Here is a 24,298-nt window from a genome sequence, read left to right as displayed (position 1 = left end):
ATTTGTCAGTCATTTCTTTATATATATTTAAGTTATTTGTCATATCTGCCCTGTGCAGGTTTTAGCCTAAAAAGTTTAAGCCTAAAAAGGCATTATCTGATTAATATGTTCCAATGTCAAAAGCTAAATTAAGTCAATCGCAATTATTTGTATGAAAGTTAATCGTCAAGTAAAATGTCATGATCGTGACAGCCCTAAGAGAGAGAGTGTGTGTGTGTGTGTGTGTGTGTGTGTGTGTGTGTGTGTGTGTGTGTGTGTGTGTACCTGCATGTTTGTGGTGGGTTGGGGTCTTGGGTTCCTCTGTGCTGTTGCCCTGCTGCAGGAAGAGGGCAGCTCCCTTGACCATGAAGAAGCTTTCACTGAGGCTATGAAACACAATCGCAATGCATGGTTAGCACTTCATTAGAGTTTGGGTCCCCACACATTTTTAGCAATGAATTTCCAAAACTTTTCCAAAACTTTTCCAGAATATTTAGCCCAATTTCCAGGCCTATATAACAATCATTCGGCGCAATAATGTGTCTCTTACTCCTATGTAGAATGCCCAAAGATGGGCAGTGTAGCAAAAATAAAGTTTGAGACATACATTAGGCTGCCGTCACACAGCCCGTTCGGCGAAAAACTACTTATGTTACATATTTCGTGTAATATTATTCATGTTTATGAAAATGTTTTGTTTTAACAAAATCAATAGCCAAAAACAATGCATAGCCAAATATTTTTCCAGGACCCTTGATAAATTCCAGGACCTTTGATGATGTTTGATCAATTTCAAACCTTTTCCAGTACTGGATTTTTTATTTATTTTTTCAAAATATTTCCAGGAATTTCATGACCGTGGGGACCCATGGTCCATGGGTCCCACAAATACTTGGCGGCCCTAGGGGTCCTCAGAGTTATGATGAGGGGGGGGGGGGGGGGGGGTTGCCAAATATGTGTGATTTGTTTTTTACATTAACATCCTATTCCGGTGGCAACATTCGCTGAAAATAGCAGATCTACAAGCTCACTGTGAGCTTGTAGATCTGCTATTTTCAGCAAAAATGTGCTGCTAAAAAAAGAGAAGTACAGAGCAAAAGGTCAAGTTTACAAATTATTGAGGGTTTCAGTGGTTAAATGTCTGAAAATACAAATGAATATATGAATATCCAACATATTAATAGAAATTATAATAATAATATATATATATTATAATATATAATAATATATAATAATAGAAGTAATATTTTTTTCACCCCATTTTGTTGTTTTCCAGAAAAGGAGAAGAAGACAAAAGAGGGAGAGAAGGTATGGAAAAAACTAAAAATCGAACATTAAATAAGCATGTTAAAGAAAACACAAAAAAGCAGATACAGTATGAACATGAGGTTAAGCATATGGTGCTTATAAGTAGTAACACATTGGTTAAATGATTAGACATGCAAAAAAACACATCGGGCAGAAACCTCACAGGTAAAAAAAAAGGTAAGGTAAGGTGGAACTTTATTTGTCCCCAGAGGGTCCATTGTATTTTCTTCTTTTTTAGAATCTAATACAGTGGAAATGCTTTTGCAGTGGGTAAAATCAGGAGGTACGTTGGTTGCATTCTTGCATGCTCTTTATTAGCTCAGCGAGCTAGAAAGGGCATGGGAAGCTCATCAGTGACTGAATGTCAGCAGGGTCTTAGTTCAGCAGCTTTAACAGACCTGTCCTTCATGATATACTGTTCTTGTCTTCACACCACTTGATTAACCACTTACACTTCCTCGTACAACGATCTACAAGCTCACGTTAGATTGCCTATTTTTGCTATTTTGATTTTTTTAAATAAAAGGTTTTGAAAATAAGATTGCACTCTCTGGTGGTGCATCACCCTACTGCTGCTTAGTACTGTAAATCCCTCAGTCTGTCTGCCTTTCCCCCTGCTCTCTCCTCTGTCTGTCTGCCTGTCCCCCTACTGTCTGTCTGTCTGCCTGTCCCCCTACTGTCTGTCTGTCTGTCTGCCTGTCCCCCTACTGTCTGTCCGTCCGTCCGTCCCCCCACTCTCTCCTCTGCCTGCCGGCCTGCCTGTCCGTCCGTCCGTCTTGCGCTCTCTCCCCTCTGTGGCTCTGTACTGGATATTCCAACTCTTGGGTCAAACTGTTAGCATCTCCATGAACACAGGAATAGGACTTCAACACTCAAACTAATCGATTATAAAAAATCACACCCTGTGTGAAGGAAGCGGTGCCTTTGGGGCGGGGCTTCACTCATTTCAGTTCGTCCCTATTGGTGGTCTGAGTCCACTTACCAAATTTGTACTTGGTAGCATGCTGCAAACTGGAATACTGGCTGTTTAAAGCCCAGCCAATGGGCAGACAGAGGGGGCGGGGCTTAAGTAATTACAGTTTGTCCCTATTGGTGCTTTTAGTCCATGTCCAACATTTGTACTCCGTAGCATGCTGCGAACTTGAGTTATGGCTGTTTAAAGGCCAGCCAATGGGAAGACAGAGGGGGCGGGGCTTGAGCAATTCATGCTCGGCCCGTATTGGTGGTCTAAGTCCACATACCAAATTTGGACTTGGTGGCATGCTGCAAACTGGAGTTATAGCTGTTTAAAATCCCGTGCTCATCCCGTGCTCATACGGGCGGACGTCCCTAGGGGTCCCTGGACCCCTCTTTGATAACCAGTGGCACGTGTGGCAAATGAGAGGAGAGATGGCATAGGCAATCTCCAAGTCCGTGTGTGTGTGTGTGCGTGTGTTTGTATGTGTTGCTTCTTTGCCGTGCTCATCCCGGGCTCATACGGACACACAGACGGACACACAGACACACAGACACCGAGTCAAAGCCACGTATAGAGTGGTTGGCACCGCTAAAAAATAATACATTTCTATTTTAAAAATACAGAAGTAAAAATACTGTAAATAGCAGATGTACAAGCCGTTGCAATGCGATGCGTAGTGAGCTTGTAGATCAGCAACGATCTACAGGCTCACGTTAGATTGCCTATTTTTGCTATTTTGATTTTTTTAAATAAAAGGTTTTGAAAATAAGATTGCACTCTCTGGTGGTGCATCACCCTACTGCTGCTTAGTACTGTAAATCCCTCAGTCTGTCTGCCTTTCCCCCTGCTCTCTCCTCTGTCTGTCTGCCTGTCCCCCTACTGTCTGTCTGTAAGCCTGTCCCCCTACTGTCTGTCTGCCTGTCCCCCTACTGTCTGTCTGTCTGCCTATCAGACGTGTCGCTAGGTCTCTACTAGGTTGGGGGCTTAGCCCCGCAGGCAACGGGCACATGCGCGCGCGCGCAGCTCCCCCCCGCGCGCGCGGATTTGGTTACCTTTTTCCCCGTTTTTTGTTACTTTATTTCGGTTTTAGGGTTTAGGTTAGGGTGATATATATATAATTTTTTTTTAAATAAAAAAACTTTTTTTTTTCTTTTTGTATTGGTGGCTTTGGATAAAACATTGGTGGCTATAGCCACCGAAGCCCCCCCCTTAACGACACCACTGCTGCCTATCCCCCTACTGTCTGTCTGCCTGTCCCCCTACTGTCTGTCTGTCTGTCTGTCCCCCTACTGTCTGTCTGTCTGCCCCCCTACTGTCTGTCTGTCTGCCTGCCTGTCCCCCTACTGTCTGTCTGTCCGTCCCCCTACTGTCTGTCCGTCCGTCCCCCCACTCTCTCCTCTGCCTGTCTGTCTGTCCGTCTTGCGCTCTCTCCCCTCTGTGGCTCTGTACTGGATATTCCAACTCTTGGGTCAAACTGTTAGCATCTCCATGAACACAGGAATAGGACTTCAACACTCAAACTAATCGATTATAAAAAAAAGAATATATTTCTATATTAAAAATACAGAAGTAAAAATTCTGTAAATAGCAGATGTACAAGCCGTTGCAATGCGATGCGTAGTGAGCTTGTAGATCAGCTATTTCTGCATTTTTTGAGCTGTTGTATGACTAATAAGTATAAAGTAGTCGTTAATCAGACCAATTGATTTAGCCGATTTTAGAAAAATGTAAAAATCGTATTAGATTTTTGTTGTGTGAATTTGATGATAAAAATATTAAACAAATATCCCCCCCAGAAAATGTGTTTCTCAATTAATCTAAAAAGTAATGGATTGAATAATCACTAGGAAAATAATCAATAGCTGCAGCCCTCCACAGGAGTGTGAGCAGGAGGAGAACTGTGGTGTCTGCCATCCAGAACACAGCTCTGAAGGAACAGAGCGTGTCTTTGTTTGGTCTTGCTCTCCTCTCTCCACCACCACACACACAAAGCCTGGTATGACTGAGTGGGACCGTCACAAGACCTTTTGTCTCAGAACCTCTGTTACATGGCATCATTGTTTCTTTTCAAATTTCTCCAAAAGAATTTGTTGGTGAGGATAAAGTGGCTTCGCTAGCAAATTCAAGGAGGACATGCTGTTACAGCGAAGAGAGATCATTTGGAGAAAAGGGATGTTTGTTGATTCAAATATCAGTCACAACCTCATCCCCTTAAAAACAAGAAAAGGTCAAACTCTGTGCTTCCTCTAAAAAAAAGAATTACATAACAGTCAGACACATTAGGGGATACAACATTAACTTAACAAAATGAATTAAATCATGTAGCTTACACATTTTGCCATCTTTGGAATAAGTTGACTAGTTTTCATACCCTGAGTTATGAAAGCTAGGAAAACATAGTTGCATAATCATCTTTCCAAAGCTAGGAAAACAAAGTTGCATAATCATCTTCCCAACAGGCACTATAACGTGAGGTACAAAATAAATGCCATCCATTTAAAGTGAACTACTCCGTTCAAACTACAATTCCAGATTGCGGATCACCATAAAAAGCTGAATTACACCAAAAACGTCTCCTGTGGAGTTCGTGTGCTGCAGTGAGGACTTACATACGCCAGATCTCCCTTTTAGTCAGTGTGGTGTTTTCCACAAAGTCAGGCAGCACGGTGAGCATGGATTTCTGTGACGGCGCAACCACCAGATGCATCCTGCAGGTTATTGGAGGACCGTCTCTACAACCTCCTGCCTCGCGTTACAAACGCCAACAAACGCCAAGTCATTTCTCTAAAAAAAAAGGCTTCAGCTCATAGCACAGCAAGAAACAGCCATGTTAAACTGAACTCAGTAGAACATTAGCAGCGCAAGCCCAGCCAACAGCCTCTCGGATGTCGTTTTCTTCTCCACAGTAAAGCAGCGTATTCTGGTCTAGTCACGCATCCTGTCTTGGTCTAGTCTAGTGTGTCCCTCACTCCTGTGAGGATCCGTGTTCTCTGTGTCCGTCCGCTCTGCTCGCTGCTCGCACTACCCACAAGCAGCAGCTTATCTCCCCCTCGCAGCGCGTGCTTGAGCAATAGCCCTCTGCCACAGTTTGCTACAATACAACTATTCAGGTATGGGATGTGTTGGCTGGGTTGGGTGGCAGGGAATCTTGCTTGGGTGGCTTTGGTCTCAAAATTAAATGGCTATAGGGGCCCGTTTGCCGTTTGACATGCAGAACACTAAATAAAGGAGCATTGATCAATCATGGAGGCTAAGGGAAATGCACATGTCACTTAAACATGCCAAACAAAGCATGACAAGACACTTTGAACTTTGCATGTCATTTAAACTACTTTAACACAAAGACAAAACATAAAATCAGTCAGAATCTCCACATACTTGAGCTGTGTGAGTTCAGGTTGCCTAAAGGTTTGTACTCAGCAAAGTAATCGCAATTATACTGTGGTATGTACTGTATAAGACGTGCTAAGAAACAAGAGGAAGGGCTATACTGTGAGGTAGTGGCACTGGAGTACAGTGGTCGTAGGCATGAAGCTGAAGGCACAGTGAAGTAGATCTGCACACCAGTGCCACTGTCACAGTATACCGTGACCTTGAGTATACTACAGCGATTATACCGCAGTTTCCTGTGTTCGGAGTGCTGTTATCAGGAGATAACAGTCATTAGAATGTCTCTCTGCCAATCATAATGCAAGGTCATAATAAGTAACTGCGGTATATACTGTATGTCATTTGACTTGAATATATACAAATGCTAACTTTATTCTAAAAGAGAATTGTCATGTAAAATGGAGATTTATTATTTTTGCATTCACATTTGCTCATTGTCTCCGCCAGGCCGAAAGGCATGGCGAGAGAGCATGTTTTGCACCCCGTCCGTCCGTCCGTCCGTCCGTCCGTGTGTGTGTGTGTGTGTGTGTGTGTGTGTGTGTGTGTGTGTGTGTGTGTGTGTGTGTGTGTGTGTGTGTGTGTGTGTGTGTGTGTGTGTGTGTGTGTGTGTGTGTGTGTCCTTCTGTGAACAGGTAATCTCCGGCACCGTTGGCTTGATCGCAGCGAAACTGTGCACACACACTCCCTGGATGCCAATTCAGAACCTTTGACCCAAATGTCTCACATGGCCTGTTAATAGCGCCACCAGGAGGCCGCTGTTTGCAAAACACATTTTTTGACAGTACTCCTAGAGATTTTGCCCAAACGTCACGCGAATCGGTACACAGCATCTCTATAGTCATTACACGAAACAGGTCTTTCAGATTTTTCATATTCCATCCTGATTGGCTAAAAATGGCTTCCAAAGTTTGCATGAGTGCTCTGTTTTGAACAAAATGCCTCAAATCATGAACACAGCTTGAAATTTCCGTGAAATTTTGCACGCACATTCCCACTATGCCGAGGAAGAAATGCCACTTGAACATTTTCAAATCAGCCTCATGGTGGCGCTATAACATGCCGATTACTGTTTTTACCTATAACTGCACCGATCTGTGTAAAACTTTGTATGTGCACTCCCTAGAGGTCAGGGAAAAACCCTTGACCTGCGTTTTTCACATCTGCCTTTTTTAGCGCCACCAGGAGGCCGACTTACATAAAACACTTTTTTGATATTACTCCTTCACATTTTATCCAAATTTCACGCAAATCGGTAGACATGATCTCTATAGTCATGTGATCAAGACGATGTGATGTTAGATTTTTCATATTCCATCCTGATTGGCTAAGATTGACATCTAAAGTTAGCAGGAGTGGCCCGTTTTGAACAAAATGTTGCAAATCATGAACGCAGCGTCCGATTACGGTGAAACTTTGCAGGCAAATTTGCACTACGTTGACGAACAAATGCCACCCTTTCAAAATTGCCCTATTATAGCGCCGCCAGGAGGCCAACTTATATAGAACTAATTTTTTAATATTACTCCTTCAGATTTTATCCAAACATCACGCAAATCGGTACACATGATCTCTATGGTCAACTGATCAAGACGGATCCGTCTGATTTTTCACATTCCATGGGGAATTCCGAACATTGCTGCCACACACTATCCAACCTGACCTGGCGGAGACCTGTGCTCCGAGGAGCACTTTTTCTAGTTTTCATATATAGTCAGTGGAATGCACGCACACACACAGACACACTTCCAGTCATGAGGTCAACTCGGCTCCTGGCTGTTGCATAACTTAAGCCTGCTGTGAAGGGGGTTTCTCCCTGAGAACATTGTGAGAACCAAGGCCCTATGGAGGGTAAAATGTGGATCAGGTTTCTGCCTGACTGATACCATATGGCCCTTGGAGAGTCAGACTTTCTGCCTGACATCAATGGATCTTCAGGACTGAGAAGAAGACAAGCAGCTGGTCAGTGTCATGTGAGCCCGCCTAAGAAAGACATTCTGATATTCTGAATGTGGATCCATTCCTCTTTTGCTAGCAATATATTCAAGGAGGCATATGATGTCTTACTGCTGTCGACTATTTGTTTGATGATTTTAAGAAAGAGACTGCCACCCCCAGCCTTCTGTTATCTAGGCGAACAGCCTAACATTGTACAGTTTTGTGGTGAAGAAAATTGATAGCAAAGTTTTGTTTGTACATTCTTATTTTTTTTTATTTAAGTATTTAGTAGCTGGTGTTTGAACTCTTTTTTTGCCTCTTAAATACTGTAATATATTATTTTTATTTCCAACTGTACAATACATAACCAAGAAGACATCTTCTTTTTTTCTTTAATCATCTCAAATTATTATTTTTTAATTACTGATTGAATTTAGGGTTAATGACTTATGACTGTGTGCATTATTCTCAGCTGCCTGTAATAAGACTTAAAACTTGGCTGGTGATTGTAGATCTCTCTTGGACAAGGGTATAAAAGATCTCACGACCCAAAAGGTTGCCTTCACCTGGCATACAGCCTTAAAAAACATGACCAAAATCATAATCTCCAGCCGAAACATTCTTCTTTAACTCACACAGAGTTTCCATTTGTCCACCCCAGCTCTGTGAAACACCCAACAATCAATAACAACATCGGAGTATCCTACTACTACCACTATTAATAATAAACAATTAAATCACTTTCACAAAGGTCTTATTAAAAGTAAAAGTGAATAAAGAATAGAAATAATACAAATGCCATGCCAACACAAACATCTCTCGTGTAGAAGTTAGTCTTGGGGCAGCCTAATGAGCCCACCTACTTTCACGAGAGTCCGCCTGGCTGTTATTGATTTTGATGTTGACATTGATTTTGACCTTGACCTTACAATCATCTCTTTGGGGCAGTCTACTGATTATCTACAGTAAAACAAGTTGAATGAAATTTAGCCCATCCCTTGTTCATTTTGACCATGAACTTGACATTATGGCTTAACAACCCTATATTCTTGGTCCCCCTGGCCTCTATACTTAGTCCAATTACTTAGGCCAATCTACAAGCTTGTGGCGCGTCACAATACGTTGTGGATGTATTTGCCTTTGACACGGTTTGATTGAGTACATTTTATAACTCTGTAATGCTGTTTTTACCCCCTTTTTATTTCTGTTTGTAATGTATTATTTGTTATGGCTCTTTTTGTCCTGTCTTATCTGTTTTTTCTTTGTCATTCTCAGTCAGTCCTGTTCTTTATTCTGACTTTGTATAGCACTTTGGTTGACCTTTGGTCGTTGTAACGTGCTTTATAAATAACGTTTGAGTTGAGTTTCCTGTACGCCAAGTCATTGGGACCACAGAGTTCTATTACAATTCTAATGCAACTCTATGGCTGTGACTCGAGATGAATACTTTTGTTTGGCTAATGTATTTTTGATGCTTACCCGTGAACTTTCAGGTAGTTTCTTGTGCTTTGTAAATCTCCAAAGCATTAATGTAGTGTTCTACAAATAAATCTGGTATTTTGCCATAGTACTCTCTGGATTCAGGTTTGACACAGGCCACGCAACTCAAAGTGGTCACTATGAACAAAGACATGCCCAGAGTAGTATCATCCAACATCAGACAAATGGTAGTAGAATCAGATCTCCTCCACCAAAAAGAAGAATAATTTCTAGACCACATCCCTGTTGCAGCCAGACAGTTTCAAAATCAAGGGCATCATTACCTGTGTCACTACAATACTTGCTTGATCAAATACCCATGTGGTTTTGGGTATGTTGTGCACTTAAGACGTACATGTGTGTGTGTGTGTGTGTGTGTGTGTGTGTGTGTGTGTGTGTGTGTGTGTGTGTGTGTGTGTGTGTGTGTGTGTGTGTGTGTGTGTGTGTGATACACAGTTTTTTACTTTGACCCGACGATGAGCCCAGGCTCAAAACATCAATAAACGTTGTAATTGGAACAAATAAGTGTGCAGTTATTCCTATTTTATGCAGACAAAAACATAATTCCCTCTTCCTTATATCAACTTTAAAAACCTGTCCCATTTAGCCAACTGTCTAGCAGATATTAAAGACTGGATTAAAAATGGGCCCCGGCCTACTTGGGAACAATGCAAATAGGGAATGCATGGCCCCCACCCTGTTATGCTTGGAGATCTCTGTATCAGGCCGTCTACCTGTGTCCCTTTTGTGCCCATATATGGAGATCTATATATCTATATGTCCTTGTCCCTTTTGTGCCCATATATGGAGATCCCTGATGTTATCAGCATATGGCCATATATGGGCATGCCCATACAGTATATGGGCATATCGGGGGGGATCGGTGGTTCTGGAAAGTCCTTGTATAGTGGTAAATGTCTGTAGAGAATGTGTGCAGAATGTCTGAAGAGTGCAAACTGTGAAAAAAGAATATATTAAGACATACTTTTATCGGCAGGCCTCTCCATAATTTAAGATTTTGACATTTTATTGTTTGATTTCCTTAATGTGATTTCTCACTGCACTTTATATTTTATACATGACATGTTGCTGTTGCTATTATTTGATTATTTCTTCTGTTTAATCCAAAATACTTTTCACCATTTTATTATTATTACTGGGTACAGGGTGCTCAGAAAATAGCCATGGGAAAACCCACTCAATACATTTCCTTGTCATGTAATGTATAGTAAATGTATACTATACCTTCCCCTAGTTGCAATAATTGTTTCCCCCCCACACATTCCAAACATTCCTAATTATATTTTCTCTTATGAGTCTCTTTGGAGGCTTTATATAGACTGCATAGTCAACTATAATAAATTAGCCTACCGTGTTTTTTTTTTCAAGAAAAGGTAAGAGCTCAGCTTACCTCTGATTATTTTTCCGGTCATCATCACTTGCAAAATCCTGAAAACAAGAAGAAGACAGACATGATGTACAATGCTTCCTTGATTATTTATTTGGAACAATTATTGATGATAATTTGTTGATGAAAACACCTTCTTTCCATCATCTAAACTGGATCATATATACATTTGCAGCCTCCCATTCAGCACAGGATAAAGGCAAACAACAAATGTTCTTCAGTTATTAATAATTAATATGTTGCAGATCCTAGAAGGACACTTATGACCTCTCATTGACTCCTTGCTGTCAGTTTCTGAATACATGACATCACAATATTTTTAACCAAATACCATGACATCGATATTGTGGCAATAATATAATTATTTATCATTTTTTCAAATAATTTCCGAAATAGTGAAAGCTATTTTCAAAATAAAAATAGGGCTACCGTTAACATCTAGTCTCATATCATCAAATCAATATATAGATATACATTTCCCAGCCCTAATCCACAGTGACCTAAAGAGTTGCTTTAGTGTAATGAAGAATGCCAATGAGAATCCTCTGCTTTGAGATCGTGGTGTCAGTTAACAAGCAAAATAGTCTTTCATCTCTAGGGACATTCACCATGTTCAGCAAGATCAGCATTTTGCAGAATCTAGGTCAGAATCAAAAGTCGAGTCACAGGAATAGTGCAATTGTTCTGGAGAAACAGCTAACGATTTTGATGCACAAAATAAACACAAAGGAAAATTCTCATTATGAACACTTTATATATCAGCATTGTACAAACATGTAATGTCATTTTACATAGACGATGCAAGTAATAAGACTGTTTAGACCCTTGCAAAAAGACAAATTTTCAGCAGCCCTCTCCCAATACACTCAGCCCAAAGACTCACTCTGTTCACAGTTACTCCTGTAAATGACTGTACTGTACAGTAGGTGAGCCAGATGTGTGAAGGCAACTGTGCCCATTTTTCAAATTGACAGTCAGTCGACTCGACATGCATGCTCAGCAGCACCATGAGAGATAGGTATATGCTGACTAGGTCTGTCACAATTATTACATAATTGCCTGATCGCAATTATTGTGAACTAATAGCAATTATTTTGGATAAATTAAGTTAGAATCATTTCCATTCATCTGTATAAAAACAGCTGGATGAAATTAACAGAAATTTCATATTTCCATCATTATTTCTATCACTGTCAACGCTCTTTAAACCAATTTCAACCTCATGGCATCCTTATTTTGGGCATTTAGGGCTAAACATTTTCAATAAAATTTGATCTTCGATATAATACTAAGTTTCAGCCATAGCAAGCAGTACACTATTTATTTGGATTACTGGTACCTGTCAGTTTCAGTGATTTATTTGTATATTACACTAATATGCTTTGTATATTTAAGTAATTTGTCCTGTCCATATGCCCTGTGCAATTGTTTTAAAGCCGAAAAGGCAAAAAGAAACATATTTTTTGTTTATGTTTAATGCCAAAAACACAATTAAGTCATTAATCACAATTATTTGTGTGACAATTAATTAACTAAAATGTCATGGTCGTGAGACTCATGACAGCCCTATTGCTAACAAAGTGAACACACTCAAAGCAGAATTTAGCTGCTTTTAAATATAATTTAATTTAGAGAATTTAGCCGTCTTGTGTCTGGTTGGTAGGAGCTAAACTGGAAAACATCTTGCCTATCATGGCTTTATTAACCACTGAAAGTACATTTATTTGAGCAGTACACTACTTAATATTTGTATTTTTGAATACAATACATCCACAACATTTCAAAGACAAATATTATACTTTTGACACCACTACATTTCAAGTAAGGGGAAAAGCACATTATGAATTAACCAATTAAGCCCTATGTGACATTGAGCTTGTAGATTGGCAATGTTCCCCATTTCTGAATTTCAGTGTGTTCACTTTGTGAGCAATAGGGCTGTCATGAGTCTCACGACCATGACATTTTAGTTAATTAATTGTCACACAAATAATTGTGATTAATGACATAAGTTAATAGCAAACCTTAGAATTTGTGTCCACCATGTGGTTGTACAACAGTGTCAAGCGGTGAAAATAGCAAATAAGTTATCAATCGGTAAATATGTGGAAAGACAAAGAAAATAAACAGAATAAATAGACACACAACTTTGTTTTTGCTTGAATTAATGTCATGAGGTGGCAGTAATTCTCTTATTTAGTTATTATTTTATAGGACCTTATATGGAGCACTTTAGGGGTAAAATGTCACTGCTAGAACTTTGCTCCATTTTAAAAGGAAAAGTTCTGTTTGACAGCTGGGTAAACACAGTGGCAATTGCAAGACTGGGACTGGGAATAAAGTATCATCTATGCATGGCATGTTTTATTAGCATGGCCCTTTCTTTGGTATGACATCATTGCTGTAAGTAATAGACAGCTATGCTATGTGCTGCATGTTGTCTGTGTGTGACTGACATATATACCAGAGATTTGTTTTAGCCTAGGAACTGTCAGTATCCGATGTATTAAATCCCAGAACTGAACAGAGACCTGGCTGAGACACTGTAGACTGACAGAAGGAGACTCGCTCACTGCATGGAGGTTAAGGAAAAACTCCTCTTCCAAGACTTAAAGAAAAACATTTTTCTTTATTTTGAGATGCCCATAGATTATAGCACTGACGAAGGTCCTGGGAGGACTGAAACGTTTGCTTTTTAATCCACTGAGCACCGAGCACATTATGGGCATCTCAAAATAAGAAAAATGTTTTTCTTTAAGTCTTGTCTAAGGAGTTTTTCCTTAACCTCCATGCAGTGAGCGAGTCTCCTTCTGTCAGTTTACCCTTATGTTTTTCGAGACCACTGCACCTGCAGTTAATCTTCACCAAAAGGACTAAGAAAGGCGCAACAGTTCTCCTGTTCTTTTGAGACACTGTAGATACATAGAATAATATTGTGTGAGATAGACATGGGTGCAAAATAAGGTTAATAGAAATCAGCCAAGCGTGTGAGCGCTCTCTACTGGCAATATTATGCTAGTGTTATGATCCATCTAATATGAAAGCATCACGATGCAGAAAGTTGAGTCATTATTAGACCAACCATAGCAGCAGACAGCTATTCAGCAGCAGGGCGCTACCATCTACTGAGATTACGTCACCCTGTCGGTCATTTCCACATACTGGTGTGTTGGATGCTGTTGCTGTGTTAACTGAACGATGTGATGGTGATGATGGTGATGATGATGATGATGATGATGATGATGATGATGATGATGATGCCACAACAACGGATGCCAACTTCTCACACTTAACAAGAAGGCCTAGTTCATTGCAAATAATAAATCTGGAGGGGGCAGTACCACGGCCGCAGCAATGTTTGAAACACTTTGTTACGTTAGCTAATCCCCACAACATATGTTTTTTTTAAGCTGGTTTTGCAAATAATCACCAGCATTTCACTACTGGTGCCTGGTGCTGGTGGTGACATAAGCTAACTATCACAGCTGAGCTAACGATAAGCTAAAGCAGCCAGCCTATGCTGATCATAATTATACTTATAGTAGCGAACCCCACTTCTGACGCCGATGTAACGTTTCGCGCATCGAGCTCGGAATCGAACCCCGGGTCTCCAGCTCAGCAGACCCCGGCGGCAGGTAACAAGCAACGCCAAGAGAGCTAGCTCACTTGGAGGTGCAAGTTACGGCCGGGTCTTTTGCGGGGTCGCTACACTATCGATCAAAAATACACAGACAACTGTTCGTCAAATGTCCCGGCGCTGGAATCTGAAATACCAGCCGCACGGCTTCCTTCCTTCAACGGGACGCCGAGGAGGAGGAAGCCGTGCGGCTGGTATTTCAGCTCCCGTCCAGTGGTGTTCCCTCTACGCAACACAAAGCCCCGGACCGGGACTTACCTCCCCCGCATTGGTGGTGGCCGTGCTCGCCGAGGATGCTGCACTGGGGGTGGGAGAGCGCTGCAGAGTAACCAGGGCCATGGTGGTGGCCGGAGTGAGGAGGGGAGTCCTTGGGAGGGGAGGAGGAGGAGGAGGAGGCGGAGGAGGAGGAGGGGGCGCCTATCTGGAGAAGATGTGCCGAGATTGTCTCTGTCACTAGGGAGGGAAGATTCTTCTCTTCGTCGGGATCACATCTTTTAATCATCTAGTCTCCCCCAGAACTCGGATGTATATCCACAGATTGAAACAAACCACGTCCTATATCCGCGGTTTTTGGAGGAATGGTCGCGAAGGTAAACTTAAGCAGGCATTTGAAATGTGTCTCCATTTGCATGGCCATATAGGCGTGCAGCGGAGTAGACAAACAAAACACGGTGCAGGTTGCATGCAGAGCACAAATGACATGCAGCTTTGCCCGGCTGCCTGTGATTGGCTGGCCCAGTTTGCTTGTGAGCTGTCATTGGGCCAATGTTGTCAAGGTGACTCTGGCCAGACTAGGCATTCCCAAATGTTAATAATAACAATGAAATGATGCTACTGCTGCCTGCTACCCAATATGAAATGCAAAAATAAAATATAATTGAAAAAGTATTACACCTGCAAGTAATAGGCTACCTCACGTTTAAGACCTTAAATGTATTCCCTTTAATTTAACATTTAAAGGAGTAGTTCACCCCTAAAATTACTTATTTTCTATCTACACACACCAGATTTTTTTTTTTTGTCACATTCCTAACCCAATAATTTGATGACTGGCGGAGTCTGCGGCACCGTAAACTCCGCTGGTCAGCAAATTACTTTTGTCATTTATTTGTTATTATTATTTATTATTATTATTTATTATTTTTCATTTACCCAAAACATAATAAAAAATAAATGAAAAAAGTATTGAAAAACACGGCCCCTCACGCATTAGAAGGACAATATCAGACACCAGAACCAAGGACATGTAGCCTATGTGTTTTCAATGAATCTAACATGGTTAAAATGGAGTTTGAAGTTACAATAGGTATGTATCAAATATCATACTGAAAGAAGCAACTTGAAAACTATATTCTGAGGTGTTCACAAAAGCCTGAGTAGGCCTAGATGATAAAATTACCTCAAACATGTTTGAAAGTGAAATATCCCTTTAAGGCTCAGAGACCTCAATCCATTATTAATGATGTATCTGTACATCTGTAGGTGCATGGGTAATGATGACATCTGGTAGATTCTCTTCCAGCAAATAATTTGTATTGTGTGGAGTAGGTATTGTACCATCTGACTCCTGGCCTGTCCTGTTCGGTCCCGTTCATCTGTGAGCAGAATAGTCACTTATTGGATGGAGCCTGATGTGTCAGTGGGCAGTAACTGAGACACTGCAGCCGCTATAGAACGCAACAACAGACACAATGCACTGATAGTGTCTCATATACAGATTTCCTGAGCATTACCTACTGTATATGGTCTAACCATCTGAAGATGAATGGCAACATTGAGGGGCCAAAATGCAATGTTTATGAAGTGTATTTGTAAAAATCAAAAGCCAAAGGTACTATCTTAAGAATACAGTTTTGCAGTTGGCCAGCCTTGCATCCATACTGTGCCACAAAGGGAGTAGTATAAGGCCCCCACCCTGCCTATTGCCAGCCCTGCTAGTCCCCATTCCCAGGGCTCTATATACAGTATAGGGAACACCTAAGGAAAGAGGGTAGAGCATGTTGAGCAATTTAAAGAATCGAATGAGTAGATTTTACATGGTTTAAATTGTCAATACCTTGCTATGGTGTTTAAACATAACCACTTGGAAATCCCCCAATGATGAAGGCTCTGGCAATGAAGATGAAAATTGTGAGACATTCTAGATTGATGGGGGAATGGTCGCGGGCTAGGCTTGACACCATGACTATAGTGAATGTGTGTGTTAGCGTGCGTGCGTGTATGTGTGTGTGTGTGTGTGTGTGTGTGTGGGGGGGGGGGGAGGTTATTATGGGGCCAGGCTTCCAGCATGGACCCATATTGTTATTCGCATTATTCCATTTCTTCTTCTTCTTCTTCTTCTTCTTCTTCTGCCACTTTTGGCAGTTCTGGCTGAACCGTGCAGTCGCTTTTTATGAAACTCGGCCATATGATAGATGGTCATGAAAAACGATCAAAAAATAAATCTCACAATCTTTCGTCAAAAGGTGGCGCTATAGCACTCAGTTGAAAATGACAACTTTGAACAGGTACAACTCATGCCCTGTTTCACCTACAGCCATGAAACTTCGATGCACACATGCGTCTCCTCATGCTGAACAACTTTCACACTCTCACTTTTGACCTCTGACCTTTAGATCTCCCACCATTTTGAATTATATGAAAAACAGTTAAAACCTATCTCCTCCTGGGATTTTTGAGTAATCTGCACGAAACTTTTTACACATGAACTTTGGACCTATACCAAAAAACGTTTGCAAAATATCTTCCATAAGTGAAAAAATGAAGCTTTAATGAGCCAATGAATATTGCAGTTTTATGACAATTATTCATCTGCTCCTAACACATACATGCAGACTTACCATTCTTTGAAACTTTGCAGAAATGTAAAGGGCCATTCCAAATATCACTGAAACCAATCTTACTCCAATTGGTCAAACGGGGGCGCTATAGCAATTTTTTGAAAATTGAAACTTTAAACAGGCAAAAGTCATGCCTCGTTTGGCCGACAGCCATTAGACCTGCTTACACATGTGCCTTGACTAATGAGGAACACATCTATCACGTTGACCAGTAAGCACCGCCCTTAGATTGTCCGCAATCTTGAGCAGTTTGAAAAACATTTAAACCCAGGATTTTTCAGCTATTTGCGTGAAACTGTATGATCTGTGTGATCTCCTTTTTCACAGGTTCTTGTCTGTTGGTGGCTTCTCGCTTAAATGTGTGCCCCACAACCTGAAGGTCACCAGTTCAAGCCTCACTTGGTGCAGACTTCATCTAAGTTGCATTTCACACAACATGACTATCAATGAATACATCTGCAATTGTTAAAGATAACATGAAATACTTAATTGAGTGTTTTTTACATACAGCTGATCTACAATCTCACAACTTTTCAGATAGCAATGAGAGTATCTTTTTTCAATGTATAACATACTTCATTGTGAAAATAGCCAATGTACAATCTGACAACTTTTAATGGTTTGTGAGCTTGTAGATCGGCTACTTTCACTAATTTTGGTTCTGAGGAGATGTACAATTTCTTCATTGGTAAATGGTTTGTGAACGAGTGATCTTAGTGTTAGTGAAACAGGGGCTTGGGTCATGACAGAAGGCAAGAGTTTGTGATCCTCAACAGACGATATCAGCCTTGACAAAGATATAGCACTATAGGTAGTGTTGCAGCTACCTAAGAGTGCTTCATGACCGTAAGGTTGCCGGTTCAAGCCTCACTTGATGCAGACTCATTTAAGTTGAAATGCAAAAAACATGACTCAATCTATTCCGTTTCCATGGCGCTCTCTCTCTCTCTTCAATCTATTCCATGTCTTTCTCTTCAATCTATTCCGTTTCCATGTCTCTCTTCAATCTATTCCATTTGTCTCTCTCTATGTCTCTTCTATCTATCTATCTGTCTCTTCAATCTATTCCATTTGTCTCTCTCTATGTCTCTTCTATCTATCTATCTATCTATCTATCTATCTATCTATCTATCTATCTCTCTCTCTCTCTCTCTCTCTCTCTCTCTCTCTCTCTCTCTCTCTCTCTCTCTCTCTCTCTCTCTCTCTCTCTCTCTCTCTCTCTCTCTCTCTCTCTCTCTCTCTCTCTCTCTCTCTCTCTCTCTCTCTCTCTCTCTCTCTCTCTCTCTCTCTCTCTCTCTCTCTCTCTCTCTGAGGGGTGGCCATAGCTGAGTGGTTAGTGAGCCCGCCTAGGGAGCCAGAGATTCTGGTTGCCCCAGGTACGATTCCAGGCCAGGTCAGCAAATGTGTCGATGAAATGAAATTTGTCCCTGAGCAAGACTCTTAACCCCTAATTGCTCACAGGCACTCATTGGACGCAAGGACTTTCATGAACTGACCTGTTAAAGGAATTATCATTTCTCTTTCTCTCTCCTGGCCCCATATTATCGCTGCTTGCAGCTATATTTTTTATTCTTTTTCGTTTTTAGAACAGGCAGGTCATGTTGGGCATCATATTATATTAAATTAGTACATTTCAGGTATATTTAACACTCATCATGCTGTGGGCTATTCAATTCAGAGGAGAGGGATCCTAAGCTAAAGCAACTTCAGTGCTTTTATAGAAAGATCTCAGTTTGTTTGTCCTTCATGGTAAAGTCCATGGTAATTTGCCAGTAAATATTCCAATGTTTCACTCCTGATTCTAGCTTGGTGAGCAGGTTCCCAAATATTGCAGAAAAAAATAAAATATAAGAAAGAAAAAAATATAAGTACATACATAGAGAAATAAAATACAGGAAATAAAAGATACAAAAAGTATATAATATAAAAATATAATTCAAGCAATGCACACATAGCACAGATTCACGCGTACTGTACCTACATACAGATATATATTTATTTATATTCGAACCCTTACATCCTTAAATATCCTTCACAGAATATCCATTTTCATATATAATATAAATTTTAACCAGTATTTATAGAATTTATCCATACAGAGTCTCACAGAATATGTGAGTTGCTCCATTTCGTATATGTTCTGTACAATGGCTCCCCCCTCGTAGGTGGGTTTTTGTCCAGCCATTTCCTGGTTATAGCCTTCTTGCTGGCTACCAATAGTATTTTGAGAAGGTACTTATCTGCGGTGCTAAATTTGGTTGGTATGTTACTCAGGTAAATATTGGTAAAAGTACGGGTGGGTGTGTGTTTTAACTGTCTTACCATATAGTGTTTGGAAAGGGTTTTGACAAATGGATTAGGATTACCTGTAAATGTAATCATATACCATTACCAACCTCAAATCTCATGCTGTTCATTATTTGTATTTGTAGTATTTTGTTATCTTTAAAGCATTTGTGTTTTTGTTTTCTTTTACTTTTTATCAATGCAAGAATAATGGCTTTTATTTCAGCATGCTAACCTTTCAGGAAGGTGGGCAGTAGGTTTTATTAGCTTGGAATCACCATCAATATAATATGTATGCATGAATGGATGGATGATTTTATATATGTTTCTATTTCCTAAATGAGGCATGCGCAGACTGTGGAAATTAGTTTACTACTCTTGAAGGACATTAAAGAAGCAATACCTGGCCTTAGAACAAAAGATCTTGTCAGATGAGATGCCACAATGCAAAATGATTAGTTTATTGGATCATTTTGATGCTACATTTTATGCATGTTATCAATATGCAGTTTTATTATCAGAGCGAACATCATCACTTCCTATAGACATCACTTTGACGCGCATCTTCTTTGTTTTTCTTTCTCCAGCACCATCAATCAGAAAGAAATGCAAAATAGAATAAACATATGTGTGCTGAAGGAGTATTTCAAGTGAATTGAAATCTATTGTCCATTAACCAACCACATTAACACCCAGTTAGATAAGTTTAAAACATGATCTAAAATACATTAATAATAATAATAATAATAATAATAATAACCAAAGGACAAGTAGTTGTATCCAGAAGCTGATAGTAGGTGGTGTTCTAATTCCACTGTCAATAGGGCCACTTTCCCCCAAAAAATCTTTAATCTGAATCTGAATTGTCCAGGTTTTGTTTTTGCTACCCATGGACTAACCTATCTTAAACTCTTTTTTTTTTTAGCTTTTTTGTCAAAGAGTTATCACATAAGATGATCATACAGGTTTGTATTATATCAATATTACATAATCCAGATTTATAGTATTTTATTCACCTTGCTACCTGAATAAATAGCTACTGTCACATGCTGAAATATATGTTAGTAGAAAATTACTTTAATTTTCTCTATGTGCACAACAAAAGAGCATTATAGCCTATACAGTAACTTATTTTTTAAAGATCCAGATCGTATTCCTAATTCAAATAGTGAAATCAACACGAAGGAATTTGTATTTACAAACAGCAAAACAAAAAACAGTTGTGTTGGGGCTTTAAATTGTATACACTGGCACAATTTGCTTTGTGTGCTTTTTGTTTGTGTGCTAAACGTCTTGTTACACCAAGAGAGACGATTTAGTATTATCAATTTATATTAATGGAGCAACTATTAATGCTGGACAATATTTGGAGTTGCATCATGGCAAGGTAACTGCACAGCCCAAACATCTACCAAAGTGTAATTTTGCTTTAACACTGGTGAGGATGCACCGTCCTAAAGCAATTTGCCCAATTGTACTGTTAACAGAGAGACCTTCATGCACCTTTTCTGGGAAAGTGATAGATCGAAAGATAAGTTCAATTCATAGCAACTAACCATTACAAAAAAAACATCGCTTTACTTACTGATGTGGAAGTGTCTTTAATCCTGCATTCTATCTAGTGGCCAGCAAGGGGCAACGCCACTGACTGCAAAAAGAGTTCTATTTAAGTCATTGGGAAAAAGTTGAGTACTGTAAGTAAGTAAAAAAAGAATAAAACCTTTACAGTATATTGACTCCACTACATTTCAAAGACAAATATTGTACCTTTGACTCAACTTAAATTAACTACATTACGGACATTCTATAATATATCAGTATTGTGACATCAATCAGTATGATGCACCAACTTGGGAGAATTTGGCATATCTCCATATATGGGCATAAAAGGGACACACAGACGCACGCACGCACGCACACACGCATGCACGCACACACACACACACACACACACACACACACACACACACACACACACACACACACACACAGATTCTTGGATTTATAGATAGAAAAAAAGATGGATTATAGGTGGACAGGTCAAGGTGGCAAAGTTAGACAAACTATTTGTGTGCAAGTTCAACGCAGATGGGTGTCTAAAGAATGCAGTTTCTTACATCAGGGATTTGACTGTAGCTGCTTGAAGCTTTCCAGCTTCTGCAGTCCTGCAAAAAAAGAATGAGGATAACCTAAAAAATGCTGGAAATTAGGACACTATGACGGCAAGCAGAGGCTATTGCATTATGGGATTATACGTACATTCACGTGCTATGATGAACTACGTTGCCCCCCTCCCTCTCTCTCATCAGAGATACCCAGTCCAAGAATCTATTCTGTCCTCAGTTGTCCTACAAGCTCTGACTTTGAACATCATCAGCAAGAACTGGACCTGACTTTGACTGGACAGAGCAGAAGAAAACTTCACCAGACTTGTGATTGATTGATTTACACCAGAATAACAATGTATAAATCCTCAGAGGTAGGTTGTTTATCTTGTTGAATATTGTAAAAAAAATATTGTGACTGTAGGGATAGAATCTTGTTTTCATATGTGCATAGGATGGGAAGATAAATATATGAAAAACAAACAAACATTAAATGTATTAAACTGCAAAGGACAGGTAAGGCATGTTCATTTACATAGCTAAAGGGTACAACAAGTAGACCTGAATTTGTTAAACTACAATTAGCATCAGTGAGCTAATGTTCACAGCTAAAGGATACAGCTGCAAGCTGCAACACCAAAGTCACCACAAGTGGGACAGTAGCATCACAGTGTATCTTGGTCCCCACTGGTCACTCACAGCGGTCTATTTGTTCACATGAATAAAGGATTAGTTGAAAGTTTCGTTGTTCGGGACTAATCTGACCTCTGAATATTTATTTGGATATCCTGTGATCCAACTTGTACACTGTCAAAATCCTCTGCAGTAATTTAAAGCCTTTGTAAGTCCCACTGTCCCAAACATCAAAGTCATTTTGACAATGATCATGACTGACTATGTGAAAAACTAAAGTCTCTAACCCAATGTTCGGGTTTGTTTTCATTTGCATTGTATGTAAGAATTAAACAAAATCAGTTTGAAACACAAACCCAGAACATATTTTAAACCTTTTATTTTTAATTTCCAAGCTGGACACTTTAAGATTATACAGTTCTCATCGCTACATTCTTGGCTGATGTTTTAACGGGGACAGAGAGAGGCCACCATACAGTATGTATATGCAGGCCAAATGCAGGTGCGTGCATGCGTGCTTGCGAGTGAGCTTGAATGTGTGTGTGTGTGTGTGTGTGTGTGTGCGTGCGTGCGTGCGTGTGTGTTTGTCTTCTCTGTTCATTTCAAGTGCTCCACCATTTCTCCACTTTTGAATCACCTTGTTTTACAGTTATAAAATACTTATAAGACCTGTTTCTTGTCTGTCTGCCTGTCTGTGTGTGCACGTCCATGCACATGTGTGGATGTGTGCTTGCTCAGGTGTGTTTTAATCTGAGAGCAGTTGACTGTTTAATGATTCAATGAAGCCAAGAGAAAACCATGACTATTTGCATAATGGACTGCATCATCTTAATGACAATGATTTTTCCAGTCTGGTCTCTCATGTCATGTCTTTCCTGTCGCTGTCTTGAAGCAGTAATGTAAGGTGACCTTGTTAATACTGACCGGATGCACAGTGTTAAAATTTAAACAGACTGAGTGAGAGGGCAATGTTACTGTTACCACAAGCCACAAGCCACAAGCCACCTTAACCACCACCTGACAAAATATGCATTAAAAACAAGAGTGTGCCAATGGAACCAAATGGACCATGGATCCATTTGGTTCCATTTGTACACTTTTGGAGTTATATGTATACTGGATTTTATTGTGAGCTTTATTATGACTCCATTCTGGCCAAATGCCTAAATGTATTAAAATGTTATTATGGTAATTATGTTGAAATGTTAGAATCTATATTTGTTTTTATAAACATTTTATATTAATTATTTATGCAGAAAATCTTACACATTTAGAGTGATGAGAACATCTTCCCAGCATCAAACAACATACTTATATGTACACAGATATTTTTTACTACATTTTTAAAAGATATATTTTTACGTCTTTTTTGGCCTTTATTGATAGGAACAGTAGACTGACAGTAAATGGGTAGAGAAATGGGGGGGTGACACGCAGCAAAGGTCATCGGGATCGGGAGTCGAACCCAGAACACGCTGTCAGATAGGATTACCAGCCTAGGTGCCCAGACGGTTACGGCAACCGTCCAGGCCATATGCACACAGATATAATGCATGACGATCATACATTTAAAGAATTAGCAAATGGTTGGCTTGATTTTGCCGGTTCTTGTGAACGGTTGGTAATTAGGTAGAAATGCATCAGCCTAATCAAAGATCAGTAATTGAACACCTGTGCTGTAATTTTGTGGGGAGGAAGAGGATGAGGAGGGGTCCGGGGTGGATAGAGTTACAACATCCTTGTATTACATACCTGCACACACACGCGCACACCAACACAGCAACACACACTTAACAATTAACGTTCTGGACTTTGCTATGCAGACCGTGCACGCACGCACGCGCGCGCGCACGCACACACACACACACACACACACACACACACACACACACACGCCGTGTGGCTGGTGGACACTCCAGTGAAGCACTGGAGGAGGCCTTGCTGCCTGGTCCTCATGAATGATTAACCTCCTTAGTGCTTCCCGGGCCAGATAGCTCATTACTGGTGTGGTTCATCACACACAATGCATGGACACCGGTCCAGCAGGAAGTGTCAGTGGTACCCTTGTCTTCTTCAAGACTTGCGTTCCGTGCATCAGAACTGGGCCTGTTCTAAGAGAGCATGTGAACCAAACGGTGATGCAAGCCAGAGATACAGAGGGACAGGAAGTTTGAGTGATGATAGTCTGAGGGTCTAAGCTGAAGAGGCTCTAGTATGGGACACCTGCTTGGCTACTAAAGTAGCCACCTGCGGCTGTGTCTTTTTGTATTGGCTACCGGAGGACTTTAACTGGAAATAGTTTGGATTTATAAAGTCAGTTGTACACGACTTGATTCGACC

The 24,298-nt window shown here is 40.3% G+C and overlaps 1 protein-coding gene across 1 annotated transcript in view; it reads right to left on the bottom strand.

Moving 5' to 3' along the window:
* Window positions 1-13,565, bottom strand: part of ssh1b (slingshot protein phosphatase 1b) — a 28,275-nt gene extending 14,710 nt beyond the window's left edge. The window contains exons 1-3 of the mRNA XM_084046838.1: window positions 13,540-13,565; window positions 10,461-10,498; window positions 265-365 (exon numbers count right to left, since the gene is read on the bottom strand). Of these exons, the coding sequence (XP_083902964.1) occupies window positions 265-365; window positions 10,461-10,498; window positions 13,540-13,542 (142 nt within the window). The 5' untranslated portion in view covers window positions 13,543-13,565. The remainder of the gene's footprint in view (window positions 1-264; window positions 366-10,460; window positions 10,499-13,539) is intronic.
* Between the last annotated feature and the right edge of the window lie 10,733 nt (window positions 13,566-24,298).

The sequence above is a fragment of the Gymnoscopelus microlampas genome, assembly GCF_963454915.1.
Source record: "Gymnoscopelus microlampas genome assembly, chromosome: 21".
Classification (NCBI taxonomy): domain Eukaryota; kingdom Metazoa; phylum Chordata; class Actinopteri; order Myctophiformes; family Myctophidae; genus Gymnoscopelus; species Gymnoscopelus microlampas.
This window is presented reverse-complemented; position numbering and strand designations above follow the sequence as displayed.